This window comes from Rattus rattus, chromosome 13, assembly GCF_011064425.1.
Source record: "Rattus rattus isolate New Zealand chromosome 13, Rrattus_CSIRO_v1, whole genome shotgun sequence".
In the NCBI taxonomy this organism is placed as follows: domain Eukaryota; kingdom Metazoa; phylum Chordata; class Mammalia; order Rodentia; family Muridae; genus Rattus; species Rattus rattus.
In genome coordinates, this window is record NC_046166.1 from 4655142 (window position 1) to 4674564 (window position 19423).

At 41.9% G+C, this 19423-nt stretch overlaps 1 protein-coding gene across 1 annotated transcript in view; it reads right to left on the reverse strand.

Moving 5' to 3' along the window:
- Cacna2d3 (calcium voltage-gated channel auxiliary subunit alpha2delta 3) overlaps positions 1–19423 on the reverse strand; it is an 804703-nt gene that overhangs the window by 19909 nt on the left and 765371 nt on the right. Inside the window, exon 35 of the mRNA XM_032919383.1 lies at positions 16394–16505. Within this exon, the coding sequence (XP_032775274.1) occupies positions 16394–16505 (112 nt within the window). The remainder of the gene's footprint in view (positions 1–16393; positions 16506–19423) is intronic.

The window sequence follows — 19423 nt, forward strand, 5'->3', positions numbered from 1 at the left end:
AGAGTCCCTTCAATGGAAGAAACTGAATTATAAAAGGACTGAGAAGAAAAGGTATTTTTAAAACTTGGCTATTATTTGAGCTTTTCAAAGTTTGTTCTCTCTGTCTTTTTTCTCCTAGGGTTGTCAGTAAATCATGTTAATTATGACATGAATCATTTTCTTTTAATCCCTTAAGAAGAGTCAGGAATTCGTTAAATACTTTCCTTGGAACTATTAGTGTCTTTTCTTATAAATAATGACAGTAATAGGCAGCATTTATGGAGTGTTTACCTAGTGCCAACTGTTTTTAAGAGCAATTCCCTCACCTTCACCACACACACACACACACACACACACACACACACACACACAGCTACTACCTGTGTGATTCATAGATGAGGATATGCATCTACAGAAGGGAATCTGAATGACATCCGAAGATTTTGCAAAGGACATAGTACCAACCATCAGCACTCCCCAAAGCTGGACTGCTGGACGCCAAGCCGCAGGTCCATCACTAATGTGGCCACATCCCCATCGCTATTCCATTCTACACCCCGCTCACCAAGCCCTTTTACTGTGCTGGCCCCATGGGATGACATTTGACCTAAACGAGTCCATTGTGAGATGTGGCAGGCATGAAGGTTTCCTACCCAAGGGAAGCTACTTTCAAAAAAATGTTTTCGTCATCAAGCAGGAATCAGAAGTTGCTCGCTTACCACCAAGCTTTCCTGCCACAGCCTGAACATGGCTGATATATGGTCATATTGGGAGTGTTGGTGTGAGCCCTGCTCCCAGCACACATTTCACAAGCCCAGTGAACATGGATTCAACATTTATACACAGATTATCCAGTTTGGTGTAGACCTCAACAATAAGACTAATGATACTTAGTAGTTACAGAAGAGGTATCCTTGGCTTAGACAGCATAGTCAATGGTTATCAGGGCTATGATGTAGGCTCAGACCGTCAGACTGCAGAGAGTCCCCTTCTGGGAATGTGACAATTCTGGAATGACAGAAACTGACTGGAATCTCTCTGCCCTGTTGAGAGAGCAATAACAGTTTCAACCTACTCTCTAGCCTGCCACCAGATTCTACGGGCTCTGTATGGATTAAATGTATATACTTCAATAGGAAAGTATAGGGTGTGGTTCTCATGTTAAGGTCCTGTTCCCCAATTGGTTATTAATCTGTCAGTAAAGAAAGCCATGGGCCAATTGTTGAGTGGAAGGTACGGGCAGAGCGCCCAGGTCTCGGGAGGAAAAGGAGACTCAAAGGAGGAGAGGAGGAGTTGTTGCCGTGCTTTGGAGAGAGGAGGAGCCAGCAACCATGTCAGGTCTCTGGAAGAGCTGGGGCCTGTGGCCACTACCCAGGCTGGTGGTCAGGGATATTTGGCAGAGGCTAGGGGGAACTAGCCACTGAAGTTTAGGGCAGGTGGGAGGAGTGGAGATAAAAATATTATTAAGGGCTCACTTTTCTAGGCAGGAGATAGTAGGGCCCAGCAATTGTGTCCTAAGGCAAGTTGAAAAGGAACAAACTGTGTGTATGTCTCTTGTCCAAGGATTCAAGCGAATCTGGACAGGGGCTGGTAGCTCAGTCACTTCCCGGAACAAAGGCAGGTAAAGGGCAAAACTACTGCAAAGTCCCAGACAGAACTACCAGGATATCCAACTAATGCCCAGATGTAGAAATAATTCACTTTGGGATGGGGAAGGGTATGGTGTAGAAATCCCCTTATAAGTGAATAAGGAGAATCAAACTCTGACATCAGAGATTGCTTTTGGAGAGACTAGCCATCAAGCATGACATACAGAAGGCATTATATCCCTGAATACTGTGCTAAGGACCACAAAACCAGTTGGATATGGAAAAAAAATTAGTTTGCATACAAAAGGGGTTAGAATTGCAGCAGCATGCAGTCTATGGCACCATCTTATGCACGGGAAATGAGGTATTTGTCCACAGCTATTGAGGCAGTAAGTGGGGACAGACTTCGAACCCAGGTCATCTGATGCAGAACCTGAGAGGAGGCCTATCTGTCTCTTTGTTCTAAGTGGTAATATAAGAATAGGATATTTACTTTGTTTCTGTACATTTCTTTCTGCAGTGTGTGTGTGTGTGTATGTGGTAGGGGAGGTGTAATGCACAAAACCCAGAAAGATAAAAGAATTACATGTTCTCTGTCCTATATGAATCCTAACTTTAGTGTTTGTATATATGTAAATAAGACAGTGTGATAGTGGGTACACATAATTAAACTATTGGGAGACCAGGAGAAGAGAACCAGAAGTACTGGGGGGAGCAGGAAAGAGGGCAAAAGGACAGCCATGATATCAAAGAATGAAAGTATAAGCAAAGATAAAGAGAAGAGAAGGGAAAGGAATGTTTGCACTCTAATAAAAAGATTTTAGAGAAAAAGACCAACTGTGGTTGTTTGAATATGCTTGGCCCAGCTGGTGGCACTATTAGGAGGGATTGCCTTGTTAGGGTAGGCATGCCCTTGTTGGAAGAAGTTTATCACAGTGGGGGTGGGCAATGAGACCCTCCTGCTAGCCACATGGGAGCTAGTCTTCTCCTGTTTGCCTTTGGAACAAGATGTAGAACTCAACAGCTTTTCCAGTGCCATGCCTGCCTGGATGCTGCCATGCTCCTGCCTTGGTGAAAATGGACTGAACCTCTGAACCTTTAAGCCAGTCCCAGTGAAATGTTGTCCTTTATAAGAGTTGCATTGGTCATGGTGCTTCTTCACAGCAATAGGAACCCTAACTAAGATACCAACAAGATGGACAACTTAAGCAGAAGAGGGGTGCAAATGTAACCAGAATGGACCCTGTCAAGAGAAGTAAACAGTAGCAGCCATCCAGAAAGGAAACTGACATAAAATTCCTTTCAATGAAGTTTATTGAAATAAGACAGCTGGAAGATCATGATTTGGCCCTGAGGTGAAAAGGGCAATCCAGAAACAATCCTCATCTCTCAAAGTTCTCAGATGCTTAGAGCTCCTGAAGTGATTGAGGTCCTAGAGCTGATCTACTTCCTAAACAGAACCAGAAAAGAGATATACACCTTATTTTCTAATGACCTTATAGTCCTGCTTCCTTCTTCCTGTGGCCATCAGAGAATCCCTGTAATGCTCCTCTGTCCCCAGCGAGTTCACTCATGTGATACCCCACCCACCCACTTCCCCTCCAAAGGTATATTATTACTAGTGAGGGACCAGTGTGCTTGTAAGGTGCCTGGTGTGTCTTTCGAGGCATGAAGCATCTCTAGAAACTGATGCCTTCATCCAGTCTTGGTTTGCAAAGAGTTTTCTGGTCAAAGTCAAAAGAGTTCCTCAAGACGATGGGTGTAGAAGTTGCCTGAAGGAGCAAAAATTCAACATCTGCCTCAAAGTAAAGTGAATTCCTGTAGGGAATGTTTGTACATACTTAAGACCCCAAGGTTTGAGAGGCTGGGACAAGAAGATTGTGAGTTTAAGACCAGCCTGAGCAACATTGCAGGACTATGTCTCAAAAAAATAATTTTTTTTTTAATGAGGATACAGAATGTCCCTTATAAAAGTGGTTTGTGCCTACGTGAAATTGCTTCTCTATTCAGTGTGCTGCATTTGAAGTAGCATTGCGGCTTTGATCCTCTGGGCTCCTTTAACACATCAGATGGGTTTTAATACCCATAGGGATATATCAACTCTTTCCAAGTTAAACAAATGGGGGCAAGCGGGAGAGGTAGTAAACACACATCTATAGGGTTCTGGCGACTCACTAAGCCACTTCAGGTGCAGTCCTGGGCAGAGTAGGGGAGGGAACACAGACTGCTCTTTGAGGGAGGGAGGGCGGGGGTCATGGCACACGCCACCACCCGGATGCAGACAATGCACCGCAGAAAAGCAAGTTGCAAACCTCAGTTGTGTGGAGACAGCTCTGTGCCCTCCATACCACATGCAAATAAACATTCTAAAAATATTCCCTGGCTCTGCTGGTCTCCTACCCTCCGGCATGGAAGAGGAAAGCCGCCCTGTGTTGTGAGCCCAGCCAAATGCACATGTGTTCCCACCCTGCTTTCCCACACGTTAAGCAACTTACAAATGGGAAACTGTTCGCAAGACTAATTCCTATCAGGTACAGACCTGCCCCCATCATTACAGACAGACATGAACCCCTTTTATTTTGCACAGTGGACTCGGGAGAGAAAACAGTAATTTCCATCATTTCCTGTATTAAACCCTCTCCAAACATAACTTATCAAAGAGCGAGCATAGGCAGCAACACCTACAGAACAATGTCCACACTATCCAGCTTCTCAAGGTTGTAATCACCTGGAAATTAGGGTGCTCCTTTATCCTTTGAGCATCTAAGAAAGGGGATCAGTGATGCTTCTGTGCCAGCGACGAGCATCATTGAACTGAGTTGGCTGGGGAAAAGTCCACCAGAGTGGTTTGGACTTTTATTTTTATTTTTATTTTTGAGGTAGGGTCTCACACTGTACCACAGGCTGGACTGAAACTCACTATGTAACCCAGGCTGGGCTTTGGACTCACAGCAATGTGCATGTGTCTGCCTCCCAACTTCTGGGTTTGCAGGTGAGATCCACTCATGTACCTAGCCTTTAATCTTATTTTATCATACCTTTTGACTAGATCTCTCTCTCTCTCTCTTAGAGCCATATTTTCAACATTAAAACTCCCAAGACAAGCATTTGCCCCTCTTCTCCTTTGTGAATACTGAAAGCCAAGGCATTTTTAGCAATCATGAACATACAGCTCTAATTACGCTGGTCATTGTAAGAGCAAGCACTGACTTATTCCAGCTTGGACAGATTCTGGTAGTAAAAAGAAAAGCAGGCTTATATTAAGGAGCAAAGACTTGATATATGGCAAATTGTTAAAAGACAAAAAAAGGAATCAAACAAACAAAAGTTTGGATTTGATGATTTTCATCTTTTGTGATAGAAGGACCCCAATTTTAGGATCTAGAACTTGCTGCCATCTAATAGCTGAGATGCAGAAGGGGAGGAACAAGAAGACACGGGGAGTGGGGCTGCCATTCTCCCATTGCTACTTGTGTGTAGCAGGAGAAAATTCAGAGACAAGAATTCCCTTGACTCTCCAATTCCAAGTCACAGGGAACAGCAAAGGACAATACTAGGGAAGAAAGGTGCAGTGTCCCTGCGATGGCTAATACTGTCCACTTGAAAACAGAATCTTAGGGGATAGATCTAGTTTTTGACCTGGTTCATTCAGGTGGGAGGACCCACACTAACTGTAGGGAGCACCATCCCATGGGCTGGAATACCGGACTACAAAACAGAAAACCCAAACTGAACAACAATGTCTACCTCTCCCTGCTTCCTAGTTCTGGATACGGTGTGACCAGATGCCCCACACTCCTGCTGCCATGGCTCCCCCTTCACACTGTGAGTCCAGATCAACTGTTCCTTCCCTAAGTTTCTTTGATTAGGTATTTTGCCACACTGATGAGAAAAGTCAGAAATTCAGTCCCTGTCACCAGGAAGGGACCACCAATGTTATTCTTCATGCGGATTAGAAAGCTAATTTATTTTTAAAATTAAGGTCAGTCCATTTGAGAGGGCCACTGATCTTGATGGGCAATCAAATCACATGGAGTTGCTACTTTCAAATAAAACTGGGGACAGTTCTTTGGCAAGGCTCTTTAGAGCAAAAGATACAAAATATTGCAACCAATTAGTATAGGCTTCCAAATTAAGTGGTTAAAAACTGTTACATTTTAACACCTACAAATTACATTATCCATGACACCCAGGATTATTCATGACACCAGGGTTCTCCCACTGACAAAGTCTGTATCCAATTTGGATAATGAAGTATTTGGACGTTACTGGCTATGTGTAGTTTCAAGTTCAGAATTCTAATTTTTCCTAAACTGAGAGCTGTCAAGTAAACTCAGGAAAGGGAAAGAAACCAAGAGCTACTTTATCTAGTGAGGTATCGTTGCAGCAAAGTTCCCGCCATCTCCTCTTCCTGACTGAAATGGAGCTTGACCCTATGCTGGGAATTGGGGAAGAGGAGCCTGCCAGGAGTCCTGTGGTTTCCCTGCATCCCTGTCAACACAGAGCCTGGGTTAGACTGTGCTCTGTTAAAAAAAATCTCTCCAATTTACAAAGCATGCGCTCTTTGCTAAACACTGTGCTAAGTATGAGGGCAACATATTTTTAAAGTGTGTGGTGGGGGATATATCTGTTGGGGTGCATGAGTGTGCAGTGGAGGATAGATAACCTTGGGTCATCCCTGGAAATCTTGTTTAACTCCTTTGAGACAGGGCTCTTCATCGACCTGGTATTCATGAACTTAGATAGGCTGCCTGGCCAGCAAGGCCCAGGGATCTCTTGTCTCTGCCACCCCAGTGTTGGCATTATTATTATAAGTGTGCTTTAACATATCCTGCTAGCCTCCTCTTCATCCTCCTCCTACTTTTTAATGTGGGTCACTGGGATAAAATGTTGGTTCTTATACTTACAGGGCGAGTGGTTTATATATCAGCCTCATACATCTTAAAAACAAACAAACAATCGTTGCCCGTGCCCAGGTGAGCAAACAGGTCTTCGCGCTGTTAATTTTGTGTGTGATTTTAGGGAAATGTCCAGCTCTCCTTTTTGCAATGTGTCCATTTTACAGGTGACTTGTAGAAGGCACACTTGGAAGGGTTCCCTGCAAACTCTGCTGGGAAAGGCAGAACACACAGGGTAAACTGCCCACCCAGTTTGAGACCTCAACAGGAAACTGGAGTCCTCTCTAAGAACCCAGCATCTCTGAACTAAGGTCCTCTGAACTGTAGCCCACGGAACATGTCAACAGGGCTTCGAGACCAATTACTTTCCTTCAGTTTAGGGATAAACGGAAGGCGCACGGGGAGGGGTGATGAGAGAGGAGAGGAGAGCCAAGGCTTTGGGAGCTCACAGGAAGATGAGCAAATCTGTGCACAGATCTCGGACTGAAAAGGACGGCAGTGGAATTTTTATGAAAAGCGATGAGTGGTGGTAGCAAGAGAAAATCACAGGCTAAAAAACGAAAAGAAAGAAGCCCACTATACCTTAGGAATTAGCTTACCAGTGTTGAAACCGAACAAGGCATCCAAGCCTCTGAATGTGACATGTACTTAAGGTTTTATTTCTGATTAACTACTTTCAGTAGGATCCAGGCATTACACTTTACGATTGGGTCTTCTTCCAGGGAAAGCTCTGTGGATCTGATCATTTCCTTAGCCAAGGGGGTAGGGTTATCAAGAGGTAAGGAAATGTTCTGGAAAAATCATAAAACTTCACACTCCTTTTAGACATTCACTTCTGCGAACTTGTTGACAGTAACAAATGCCCAGAAAATATGGGCTGAGTTGTTTTCGATTGCTGTTTGAGTAACAGATTAATTTAATAATCAGTGGGATATTGAATGACGAAAATTATTGCTTACAGCATCCAAACCACCAACCCTAATGACATTCTTATGTAAATTCTTATTTTCTTTCAGGCTCCTGCATTCTTAATAAACCCTATATTTTTGTAAATTCTTTTTTTAAAAAAAAATATTGCATACTGTCTCTCTGTGCTACAATATATAATATATCTGTCTGTGTTAAAGGCAGATAAATGTCCACTTTTGGAGTTGCCAATTTGAAGGTTTCTATTTACAGAAAATGAGTCAGTCCTGGATAGACGTTCTGTGATGGACCATCTTGGGATGCAGGAAACTACACACAGAAATGGAGTTCGGAGCTCTTCTTCCCTGAAGAACAAAACCAAACTCACACTGGCTACAACCACCTGTCATGGCTCCCTGAGCCCAACAAACAGGTCAAGTCCCGGGTCATCTGATCCCCTTTAAAGGATGGGAGATTGTTAATGACACACCGGGAGCAAACCAGCAGCTCAGGCCTGTTCCCATGAGAGGCACAAGATTCTCTGGGACTGCGGCTCTATAGCTGGCCGTCGCTTGTGGAAGAAGGTAATCACTGCCTTGTGACCAGTTGGTGATGGATGGTGTTCTCCATGTTCCATTGCGGAAGGCAAGATGTTTTTCTATGAAAAAGATCTCAGCGCATAATTTCTGAAATACTATAATTTTAACCAAACTCAGTTTCCAGCTTACTTCTGGCCAAGCGCGACAGTTGTGTTATTTTTGAGTGGAATTGCTCCTGACCTGACCTTACCTGTAAAGTTGATTAAGATCTAGTAATAATCCTTTATCTGAAAATAGATTCACTTCGGGTGCAATGTGGAAATTTTCTCTACTGATTACACATAAAGAGCATCATTGGGCAGACACAGCTTTATTTCTTATTATGGACACTAGACTGAGCTATCTGTGGGCCATGAACAAAGGGTAGATGCCAAAAATTAAGTAACATGGCTTTCTTCCTTAACAGCCTGAATTCCAAGAGTGGATGCTCACGTGGAGGGATAAACAATGCCTTTGTAACTATGTCTGTAAAGATAATGGACATGTTCTAATAAGTCGCATTTATATAATGGAGCTAGAAAAGATGGGAAAGTATCTGCAGACAGGAATAATGGAGCTCAAGTTATCACCAGCATGCCTTCCCCAACTCTCTTTATGAAGCATCACACTACCATTCACACACACACACACACATGCACGCACCTGTGCACACATACACACACAGCTCTTTTATTAGATAGTGATTTCCTCTCCACCATAGCATCCCTACTTTTACGCTCCTGGGTGTTGGTTCCTCTTTAACCACTAACATCCAAACTGCCTAGTAACTTGTCTGCAAAGCCCACAATCATGGATGCTTCCTTCATTCTTGCTTCTTCAGGTATAGTCCAGTGTGTGGGGTCTAACAGACAGCCAAAACGGTATTTACTGAAGCCACAAACTAGCTTTAATTTTCGTCCTGCAGTTCATTTTCTCTTTGGAGCCAAGCCATTAAGAATGAACTTCAGGACCAGTAGTACACAAAGTTCCTTATCTTATTAACTCCTCCATCACCCCTCAGGTTACAGGTACAGAAACCATCAATGAAGACAGAAATCCAGACAGTGGTGGTCCCATGGGAAATGGAAATTAAGCCAAAATGGGATACATTGTGTGAGCTGCTGGGAATCTGGTGCTGCTCTCTGAGGTCTTAGCTTCCAACATTCTGATGAGTGGATTTGTACGGCAGAAATGAAGAGTAGTATACAACTGTTCTTAATAGAATGTTGACTGCATCCTCTAAGCCTATATGTGAAACCTTGGGCGTTGAGTATATTTCTCTGTGAGCCGAGCTTCAATCAAAAGCTCACTCTAAAACTGAAGGAGGAGCCTCAGCCCTTCTGTCTGTTCTCTTGAGACGTCAGTGCATCATCTCCTTAGTCCTCCAGCTCAACAGAGCTTCAGGATCTGAAACCAAGCAGAGATGGCACTGCACGCAGAGTCAGCCTCACCTCTGTCCATCCCATCCACCCACAAATTCCCCATGGCAACAGTCTAATCTCTGGAGCACAGCAGAATGTCATGGTCTTCCATGTAGCCAAGTGGGAGGTGAGCATTTCTTTCTTCTGAGAACTTTAGGTAATTTTAATCAGCATTGTTGGCTTTTCGTTTTGAGGCATTAAGGGAAAATGCTGCTTTCCTCACCAATCTCCTGCCTTGGATTTTCTTCTATTTTCTCAGGTATGATGACCATAAGAATTGTAACATATTGTCAAGACGTACAGGTGACATCGAGGGGTTTGCAGTATTGCTGAATTAGTGTCCCTTTGGTCTATAAGATTCTTTATTGATAAATTAATAATATATACTTCTCCAGAACACAAAGTCATGGCTTGTCAATAACTCCTAAGACGTGCTATTACAATCTGACATACAGTTTCTGTTTCTTAGGGAACGAGAGTGATATTAAACTAGGGACAGGATTATTCATATTTTTTTCCAGAGCATTTTCAGGGTTCAAACTTAGTGAATGTGTGGTATGAAACATCTCGACCATTTGTGGCACTTAAAAAAATACCTTAGTCAGTAACTTAAGGAAAACAAATGTGTTTGCAGATCACCACCAGCAGACTGCCTTGCAGAGAGAGCTTAGCCCCTGCTCAAAGATGGGGTAGAGATGTAGCAGACAGACTTCCTCAAGCTTCTCTTATAAGGACATTAATTTCATGGGGTGGAGGAGCAATGTAGCCCTCAGGTCCTAATCACCTTTTAAAGGACACCACCTACTGATATTGGGAAACAGGTTCTGACATATGACTCTAGGGATAGGGTGCACACGTACGAGGATTGCAGAGCACTGTCCACACACAAAATGTGGTCATTTATTGAGTATTAGTTTGTCCTAGGCATAAATCTGTAACATAATTTTTCTAACTTTGTTCTTGGAGTGAGTCCATGAGAAGCTTGCTATTATTACCCCACAAATTACCCCAGAAGGAGAAAGTCTTCCACAAATTGAGTTTTCTTGCCCATTATAACAAAGGAATTAAGAAGGCAGGGATCATATCCTGAACATTGTACTTACAAGGCCCCCTGTGCTAAACCCCTATACATTCTCATCACTTTCTTGTGCTGGCCCTAGAATGTCCCCAGTCAGAAGGAAAACCTGTGACATGACAGATTGGGCAAATATAAAAAGCACCCTGCCATGAACACTGGGACATGTAGGATGTCCTGAGAAAACAAAACATGTTGCACTACAAGAGAGCTTTTGGGAAGAGGGGAACCAAGCTGCATAGTTAAGTATAAGGAGCTGATAATCTGACCCACAGCAAGGCTCTGAGGGGGAGAAAGAACAGTACTCATGAGACATCAAACTTTCAGCTGAAAATGAATTCTACTTAGGGAAAATATGTGGTGATGAAGTCCTTACATAGGAAGAGTTACATCACAATTATTCCCAGGCCGTCAATACTAATAAGAGACTTGACAGGGGCCCAAGGGCACAGCTACCATAGGAACTTGAGCCCAGTGCTAGTGCCAAAGAACAATAATTAATAGACAAGTTCAGAGTTTAAACAAATGTGACAGAATATACAAGTAAAGAATTTGCCATCCAAGAAAGCATGCACAAGAACAAAGATGATCAGTAGATCTCCAAGGGATGCTTCTAGAACATTCTTAACAGGTCACTATTTAGCACAGAGAACCTAACAAAGACTGTACAGAACAAAGAGCTACTTTCGAAAGAAGCAAATTAATCTTTTACAAAGTCATGTATATTAAGGACATTTTAAGCAGGAGAGTTGAAAAGCAATCACAAATGATAAAGTAAATAAGCCGAAAGGATAAATTGATATTGAAAATCACCTCAATGAAGCTTCAAAACAGGCTCGGCTCGAGAAGGTATTCCATGAAAACCATTGAAAAGGAGGAGGGGGCAAAGTACCTACCAAGTCCCAGAGCTGAGATACAGGAGTCAGTAGAAAACATCGGTACATAGAGACTGTGGCCTTGGCCCATGTGACAGTGTTCATGCTACATACAAAGAGTCTATGGCCTTGGCCCATGTGACAGTGTTCATGCTACATACAAAGAGTCTATGGCCTTGGCCCATGTGACAGTGTTCATGCCACATGCAGCAAGACTTTAAACAAAGCATGGGGGAATGTGCCACTCCTACACCATTCCTAACAACCAAAAATAAAAAATGACCCCCCTGAAAGCAACTGTGGTCAAAGAAACATGGTGGAAGAGGTGACTAGCGACGGGCTACATTAAATCAAATAGTAACCAGGTTAAAAATAGAGAATGTGGGAGGTGTATAGATGAGTCAGGAGATAAACCCAGTTAGAAGTCCCTTAAGATTTTGTTTGCTCATGAGCAAGGGAGAGGCACATCACAGAACAAAGGTAGCCACTGGAAGGATACAGAGTATGCCTATATACTCACAGGGGAAAAGGCTGTTACAGAAAATTAAAAAAAAAAACATGTAAAATAATAAAAGTAAAACTAACAGCAAAGCTGGGAAAAGAGAAGCATCCAAAATGATGATAGGAAGAAACCCAAACTCATCAAAAAGCACAAGAGTAGCATCCAAGAGTCAATCTAGCAGAGGATACAGGCAATGAAAATGTCAAGTCCAGCTGTGTCCGAGGTACAGAGCAAAATCCCAGTGTGAAAAGGACACTGGCGGAGCTGAGAAATGAAGGGACTGGGGACATGTGCTTAGGCAACACCCCCAGAATGAGCAGTTTCCCCGGTGTGGTAAGCAGAACGCAGCAGATGCTGAGGTGTGAGACGCTTTTTGTATGCATTTGACTTGTACATAGACTGCAGGAAAGGGATGGCTGCTCACGGAGCAATCCTGAGTCGAACGGGATTTCCATGGCAATACAACTTCAGAGTGTAGATCTTAGGATGAACTGAATGATAGATAATAACCCCTAACCCTGGGAAGGGATTACATGACATCTGTAATAAAAACATATACATAAAATGAGCAGGGGTTTGAAATGCACTGATCACATTTGATCCAATAGGTAAATAGTGACCTTTGTACAAAACATCTTGCTTTTAAAGTACAAAAACAAATACTATAGTAACCAACTTTGAACACATACCAAAAGAAAGAAAGAAAGGCATTGTGTGGGCTACAACACCATTTAATTAGATGTCAATAATAATCCAGAAGAGACTCAAGATCCATCCGGTATAAAAGTTCAGCCACCATTTTAATATGCGCAGATCCAAATGGCTTCAAGTTAGAAAACCTTTACAACCTAAAATTGAAAACCTGGACATTGCGTTGACGAAGATGCACTGGAACGGAGTGAGAGACACAGAGCACACAGAAAGGAGCTGAACACTAGATACAAGGTATTCAAAGATTGGAAACAGAGTAAATGCAAAACCTAGAGCAAAGACAATGGACACATCCCTGGCAGGCTGAAGAAGATGAGAGGGCAGAGAAGAAGAAAGAGGCAGAGACAGAGATGGCAGGGGACAGAGAGGAAATTTAAAAGGGAGCAGTGCATGGCATATTCATTTAAAAAGCCAGAAGAGAGAACTTTGAATACCTTTAACTTCATAAGTGATAAATACTTGAGATATACCTATCTTAATCTTACACAATGTATCTCAAAACATCATGTGCTACCCTGTAAATAGACATACTTTTAAATATACCAGGTAATTTTTTTAAAGAAAGTAAAAGAGACAAAAATAACAAACAGGTTAACATTTTAAATCAGGCACCATTCATGAGTGAACTCAATAAACTTGGAAATGCAATAAAATATATAATATTAAAAGAAATCTAATCACCTAATCAATTCAAAAGTAAAGGGAATGAAAAGAAAATCATATGCACTTATGAAAATGATATAACAGAACCCAGGAATTTGAATGCTAACTTAAATATAATAAAATGAAAGGTTTGCAAAAGAAAGAGAAAAGGAAAATCCAGAGAGATGTGTCCACAAAAGAAGTGACCTAAGTAGTTGTTACCCCACATATCCCATCAGCCACTGGAAGCCATGTGAATGTTTACCAAATTCATGAGGAACATATATTCATCTCATAAGAAGTGTTACAAATAGCAAAGAAAAGGGGGAAATCCCTTAAGTAATTTTGTGCAAATAACTTAACAGCGAAGTCAAATGATAATACAGGAAAGAAAATTCTAGCCACTTTTATTCTTGATCACAGATGAATGTCGACTAAATAAGTCAAATGAATGAATTTAGCAATATGTTTTTGTCTGGGTGGTATTTTTGTTTTTTTGATAGTAAGTGGCAATGGCAGTTTTATTTGGAGAAATCAAGTATGATTTTCACTTTAAATGAGGTCTCTGTTATGAAAGGTACAGCACACCCACAATCACACACAGAACCACGTGCTTCTCAAAGCCTGGGATATTGCGTAAGAGATGCATCATCTGGTGAGGTTGTTACTCTGTGAATATCATCAAGTACAAGCAAAGAGAGTTCACTGTCTCCAGGCAGTGTCATCGTACGGGTCCATGCTAACATAAGGTGGCTGTCATCAGTCAAGATGTCATTGTGGAGCACATGAGTATACACATGGGTAATGTCTGCAATACATATTTCTATCATGAAACATACATATTTCAAATGAAAGTATTAAATAAATCAGCTGACAACATAGGGATAAATTACCTTGATAATATAAATATGTTAAATATAACTCAGTATCTCTCCAGGTATCAAACAATAATGACAGCAACAGAAACTCTTGATGTTTTCTGTGTGTGTGTGTGTGTCTGTATGTGTGTATATGTATGTGTATGTGTATATGTATGTGTGTGTGTTATATATGTTATATATTTAAATTATAAATATAAATATTTACCACCTTCAAAGAAGATGGCTGATGGTAGGAAGGTGGAAAATGAGTTAGGGGAATGCTTGTTGCCAGAGAATGCATTATATCTATGTATGAAACTGTCAAAGAATGTTTTTATAAGTAATATGAATTTAAACTTTGGAACACTTTGTATTCCTCAAAGATATGGCATTCAGTAAGGACTATCAGAATGTTCTAGAGTTATTCTTTATAGCAGAGAATGTTCATGCCTATCATTTCTTTAAAAATAATTAAAACATGGGGTTTGAAAAAATGGCTAACATGAACATTTTCAAATGATTTACATTCTGTAATAAGAAAATCTAATAAATATATTTAACATAATAGTTTTAAACATGGTTAATAGAAACTTCTATCCAATAGTTTCTAGTGGCACAGATCACAACATGATAGTTAAGTATGGAGATCAGATGCTTTTCCTAAACTGTAACATATTCTATGCAGAACATCCAGGGAATCCATTGAAGAACTATTAGATCTAACGCATATAGAGCAATCTGTTGTCTATAAAATATTCAGTAAATAGAAACCAGTATTTCTGTTATATATTTCTATTACCCTCAAGTGTTAACATCAGTCATTAGAAAAGTCGTTCTAGATGTGTTCCTCTTACTAAAGCAAGAAACACTACAAGTAAGCTCGGTATAAATCTGATATAATTTATGCCTACTTTAAGAGCCGTGGGGAAAGGCATATAAATAAGGAGATGTGTTTAATTGATAATTGGGAGACCAGATGTCATAAAAATTGTCATCGTCTTCAAACTGACTGCAGCTCGCAGCAATTTTATGAAAACCCCAGACTTCGTGGCAATTAACAAGCAGATTCTAAAGTTATTATGAGAAGCTAAAGAGCCAAGACTACCCAGGATACCTTGGAGGAAGAATAAAGAAAGGACACATGCTCTCCTAAGTATCTCCCAGCTATGCTAAGCGCCTACACTGACAACACACATGATCAGAAATAGTTCTGCAGATCAGTGACTGTCAGCATCATCATACGTTGATAGGGAGTCAAAGGCTGGTCCATGAAAGAGTGCAAGTTCATAGAATGGCTTCCCAATGGGTTTGAAGCTCCAGGTTCAATCCCCAACTTCACACACATGACCACATATGCACGAAAACACACATGAATGCAGATTAAGGGATGTCGGGGATGCTGAGAAGGTCCAGTGGTTAAAGGTCCAGATGACCGGCGCAGGCGTACCCTACCACCCACACACGGAAAACAAAGTACAGGTTTATACTTGTATAATATATGGTAAAGTGCCAACTCAGAAGTCCGTTTGTGCTGGGTAGCACAGACAAACTGCAGAGGGCTAAAGTTCTAAATACAAACAGCACACTTGAGTGTGTTCAGAAGGAAAATGTAAATATTGCTGTGTTAGAGAAGGTGAAGACTTTCTTAGAAAGGTACACAGTGCATAAGACAGAAACGGACAAAGCCGACTATATTACAATATAAACAAAAGAAAGCTTACATTCATCAAGCGTCATCCACCAATAGTGAAGAGATCAAAGAGCAGGATGACGCATAGAAAGCGTCTGTAGTTATTAAGAGCATAGTCTTGGAAGCACAGGATAGCTAAATCAACAAGAAAGGACCCAACTAGCCACGTCCCAACAGGGACAGAGACCCGAGTCTCTAAATGATCAGTGAAACTGTCATTAGAACTTAGATGCTCAACATCAGGCCACAGAGAAACCATGCCTTGTAGGTGGATTCAGTTTTACACAGGGCTCTGTCCTCTCTAAACACATTTAACTACATCTGCTGAAGTTGCCAACTGTTAGCCGGGGAAACACAGTTAGGACTTCTAGGATTGGATTAAACTTTTCTATATTCTAGGCTGTATTGTTATACATTCTGAATGTTTCCCAATCTTAAAGCGATACCAAAACCAAGGGTCATTTCTTGCCAGCTGATAGAATTACACTCTCACACCAGAGGGCAGCCATGTTTCCTGGCTCTCGGTGCAAGTGTGTGTGTGTGTGTGTGTGTGTGTGTGTGTGTGTGTGTGCATGCACATACATGCTGCAGTCTCATTGGCCCATGGTTAAAGTTCCACAGTCAATAGAGGTGTGCGATGGGTGGCAGGGGCTGGGGGGTGGCTTACTTGGAGCAGTCTTCACAAGCAATGTTCCCTGTGGTCTCCTTGATGGTGCGTTCAGAAACAAAGGCTGGGTATTCAGTATCACAAGGCTCCAGGGTCTGTTTCAGTTTCTGGGCTGTAGGCAAAAGAGGGAAGAAAATAATGAAAGCGTGGTGTTCAGGCTCAGTGCCGTGCCTGGCAACCCCCCCTTTCCTCCCCCACCCCGCCCCAGCTCAGATGCACTTCTCCTTAAGAAGCTCTGTGATTTTTCTAGGCACAGCACAATGCATTATTTTCTAATTAGTCCAGTGATTTCATCTGCCAAGCAACTCTGTAAGCTATAATTCCTGAAGCAGTGGTGTTGGCTTCATCAGCTATCATTTATGCATCATAAGAATTCTACTTTCTGGGTCAACTTCAGCCAATGGGTCTCTGACCCCAGGCTCATACCAACTTAGTAGCAACACATCTGGGAATCTGAGCACATACATAAAAACATAAGCTGTACCATATCACCATGTTATGAGGGCAAGACAAATGTCATGATACAATTGCATAGTTCGATTATTTTAAAGAAAACTGAACTGTGAATATATTTATATAGTAAAATACACAATGTCTTTGAAGTATAGCACAGACCCAACTTTATTATTACGAAGTTTCTTGCTCAAGAAGACTCTAGGTCAGTTTAAATAATGGGGCCATGAGAATAAGCGCATACTGGGCAGTCTATAGAGGCTGACCGTAATTAGATAAATATCACCCATTGGCTGGGATCCAAACTGTCTCTGCGTCTCAATAGTCTTATTTGCATGGAAGTGAACCATGCTGTTTTCAGGTTGATGGCAGAAGTGAGTAGAACGCTGTGGAGTACTGAATACAAGTGCTTAGAACATAGTGCTAAGTGTTGGATTGATTATAACAATGATAACAGTTACAAAACAACATAATCAACCTTGGCCTTGCAACTTTAAAAGATGCCGATTAGCTCATGGGTAAGTGCAAAGGCTCCTACCAGAGAGACAACTAGAGAACAGAGACCCCTCACTTGGCTGCTTCTAGGAAGCCCTCAGCATTCTCCTCTACAAAGTAGGGATGCTGGTGGCTTAGGCACTCAGCACTGAGTAGGTCTAATTTACATCTGCACTGTAGAATTTCTTCAGTTTCTCAACAACCACCAGTTTTCTGTTTAGTTTTGACTGATGTAGGCACAGAATTGAGCTTGTCTATAGAACTTACATTTGTAATTCTAAAATATAATGTATAGAATACAGGTTATGCTCCAGATACATATGGAAGAATGTCAGAACCAGGGCAAACTGTCTTCCTGGGAAGTACTGTGGAATCCAAGAGGGTCCAAGCCAACAACATCTGCAAAGCACCTAGCTGTGCCCAGTCGGGTAATTATTAGGGCATCCATAAGGTGTGTCCTGTGTTTTTAAATTCTGACACAACTGTGTCTAACATATGTGTTTTTCTGCTGAGGAAACTATTTGGACTCATAGTACACTGGAATATGCTTTTTTTTATTTAAAACAAAATAATTCAGAGTTTGGTTCAGTTTTTTTTCACCACAACATGTGACCTAAGGTCACCTCACAGGGCTGGATTGAGGAGGGAACATTAATATACACATGGCTTTTCACAAGAAAAACCTCTCTTTCTCTTTCTCTCTCTCTCTCTCATGCATGTGCACGCACACACACAGACATACACACACACAGACACATACAGACACACACACAGACATACACACACACACAGACACACACACACAGACACACACACATACATACACACAGACACACACACACATACACACACAGCACACAGACACGCACAGGCACACACACACACACACACACGCTCACATGCATACACACACACAGACACACAGACACACAGACACACACACGCACGCACACACACACACATGCATACACACACAGACACATGCATACACAGACACACACACACACACACACACACACACACACACACACACACACACACGCACACACGCTGGACAAATGCTCTTCACTTCTGAGTAATGTCTCCATCCCTCCATCGTCTCCCCTTGGATAGCCTCTTTGCTTGTTTGTTTGGTTTTGTTTTTGTTTGTTTTTCTAAGCAAACACAACAGAGAAAACAAATGAGAGAAATTCAGCCACTTGTGACAAACTGCTTGTGCCTGAGGGGGAAGGTGAGAAGTTGCTCCCTTCCCATGCCCAGGGCTTCCTGGGTGCCTGAGAGCAGGCAGCTTTCCTTGGATGCCTTTGGGTCCCCTCTCTTTCCCCCTTCTTCTGTTGTGCTCTTACCTGGAGGCGGGGCCATCCGGCTACAGTTTGACAACACATTTTATTTTCACAGTTCTTCGCAATTAATTTTTTTCTGCCTGGCAGATCATTCTAATGTCCAATCTAGGCAGCTTCGTTTTTGATATTTAAAGTATCTGAATTTCCAAAAGCTCACTTCTGAATGAAATAAACGTTAAATACACAATGGTGTGGATTATCACCGATAAGGCACACACATGCAAACAGCATGTGAAACCCGCTGACAGACAACTCTGTTAAAGAACGGCGGTGTGCCAGGGACTGTTCTGCTCGGTACACATGAATTTATTTAACAACAAAATATGACAAGATTTAAAAAATCAACTAGGAAGTAGAAACTTTGTTTTAAATCTCTGCTTCCTAGAGCAGGCAAAAGGGCGAAGACTGAGTTAAATCGTCCAGTTAAGTCACCCGGGGAGTAGGTGGCCGAGACACTGTTTGAACCTGGGCTGTTTTCGCTCCAGCATGAGTACGCTTCATGGCTTTGTAAAGTCAGGCCAGTCACACATAGTGAGATGTCTTTGAGGCAGGGTGGGGGAAGTGGCACACACACGTGATTTGAATAAACCCCATAATTTCACCATCTCTAATTCTAATTGTCCAGGCCCTATTATAGTGGAATGAGTCCAAAATGTCCATGGCGAAGCTCATTTGGCCCTGATCCTTCCTGGAGATGAAATTCTTTTCCTTTGACAATTGTAGGGTACTCGGGCTGATG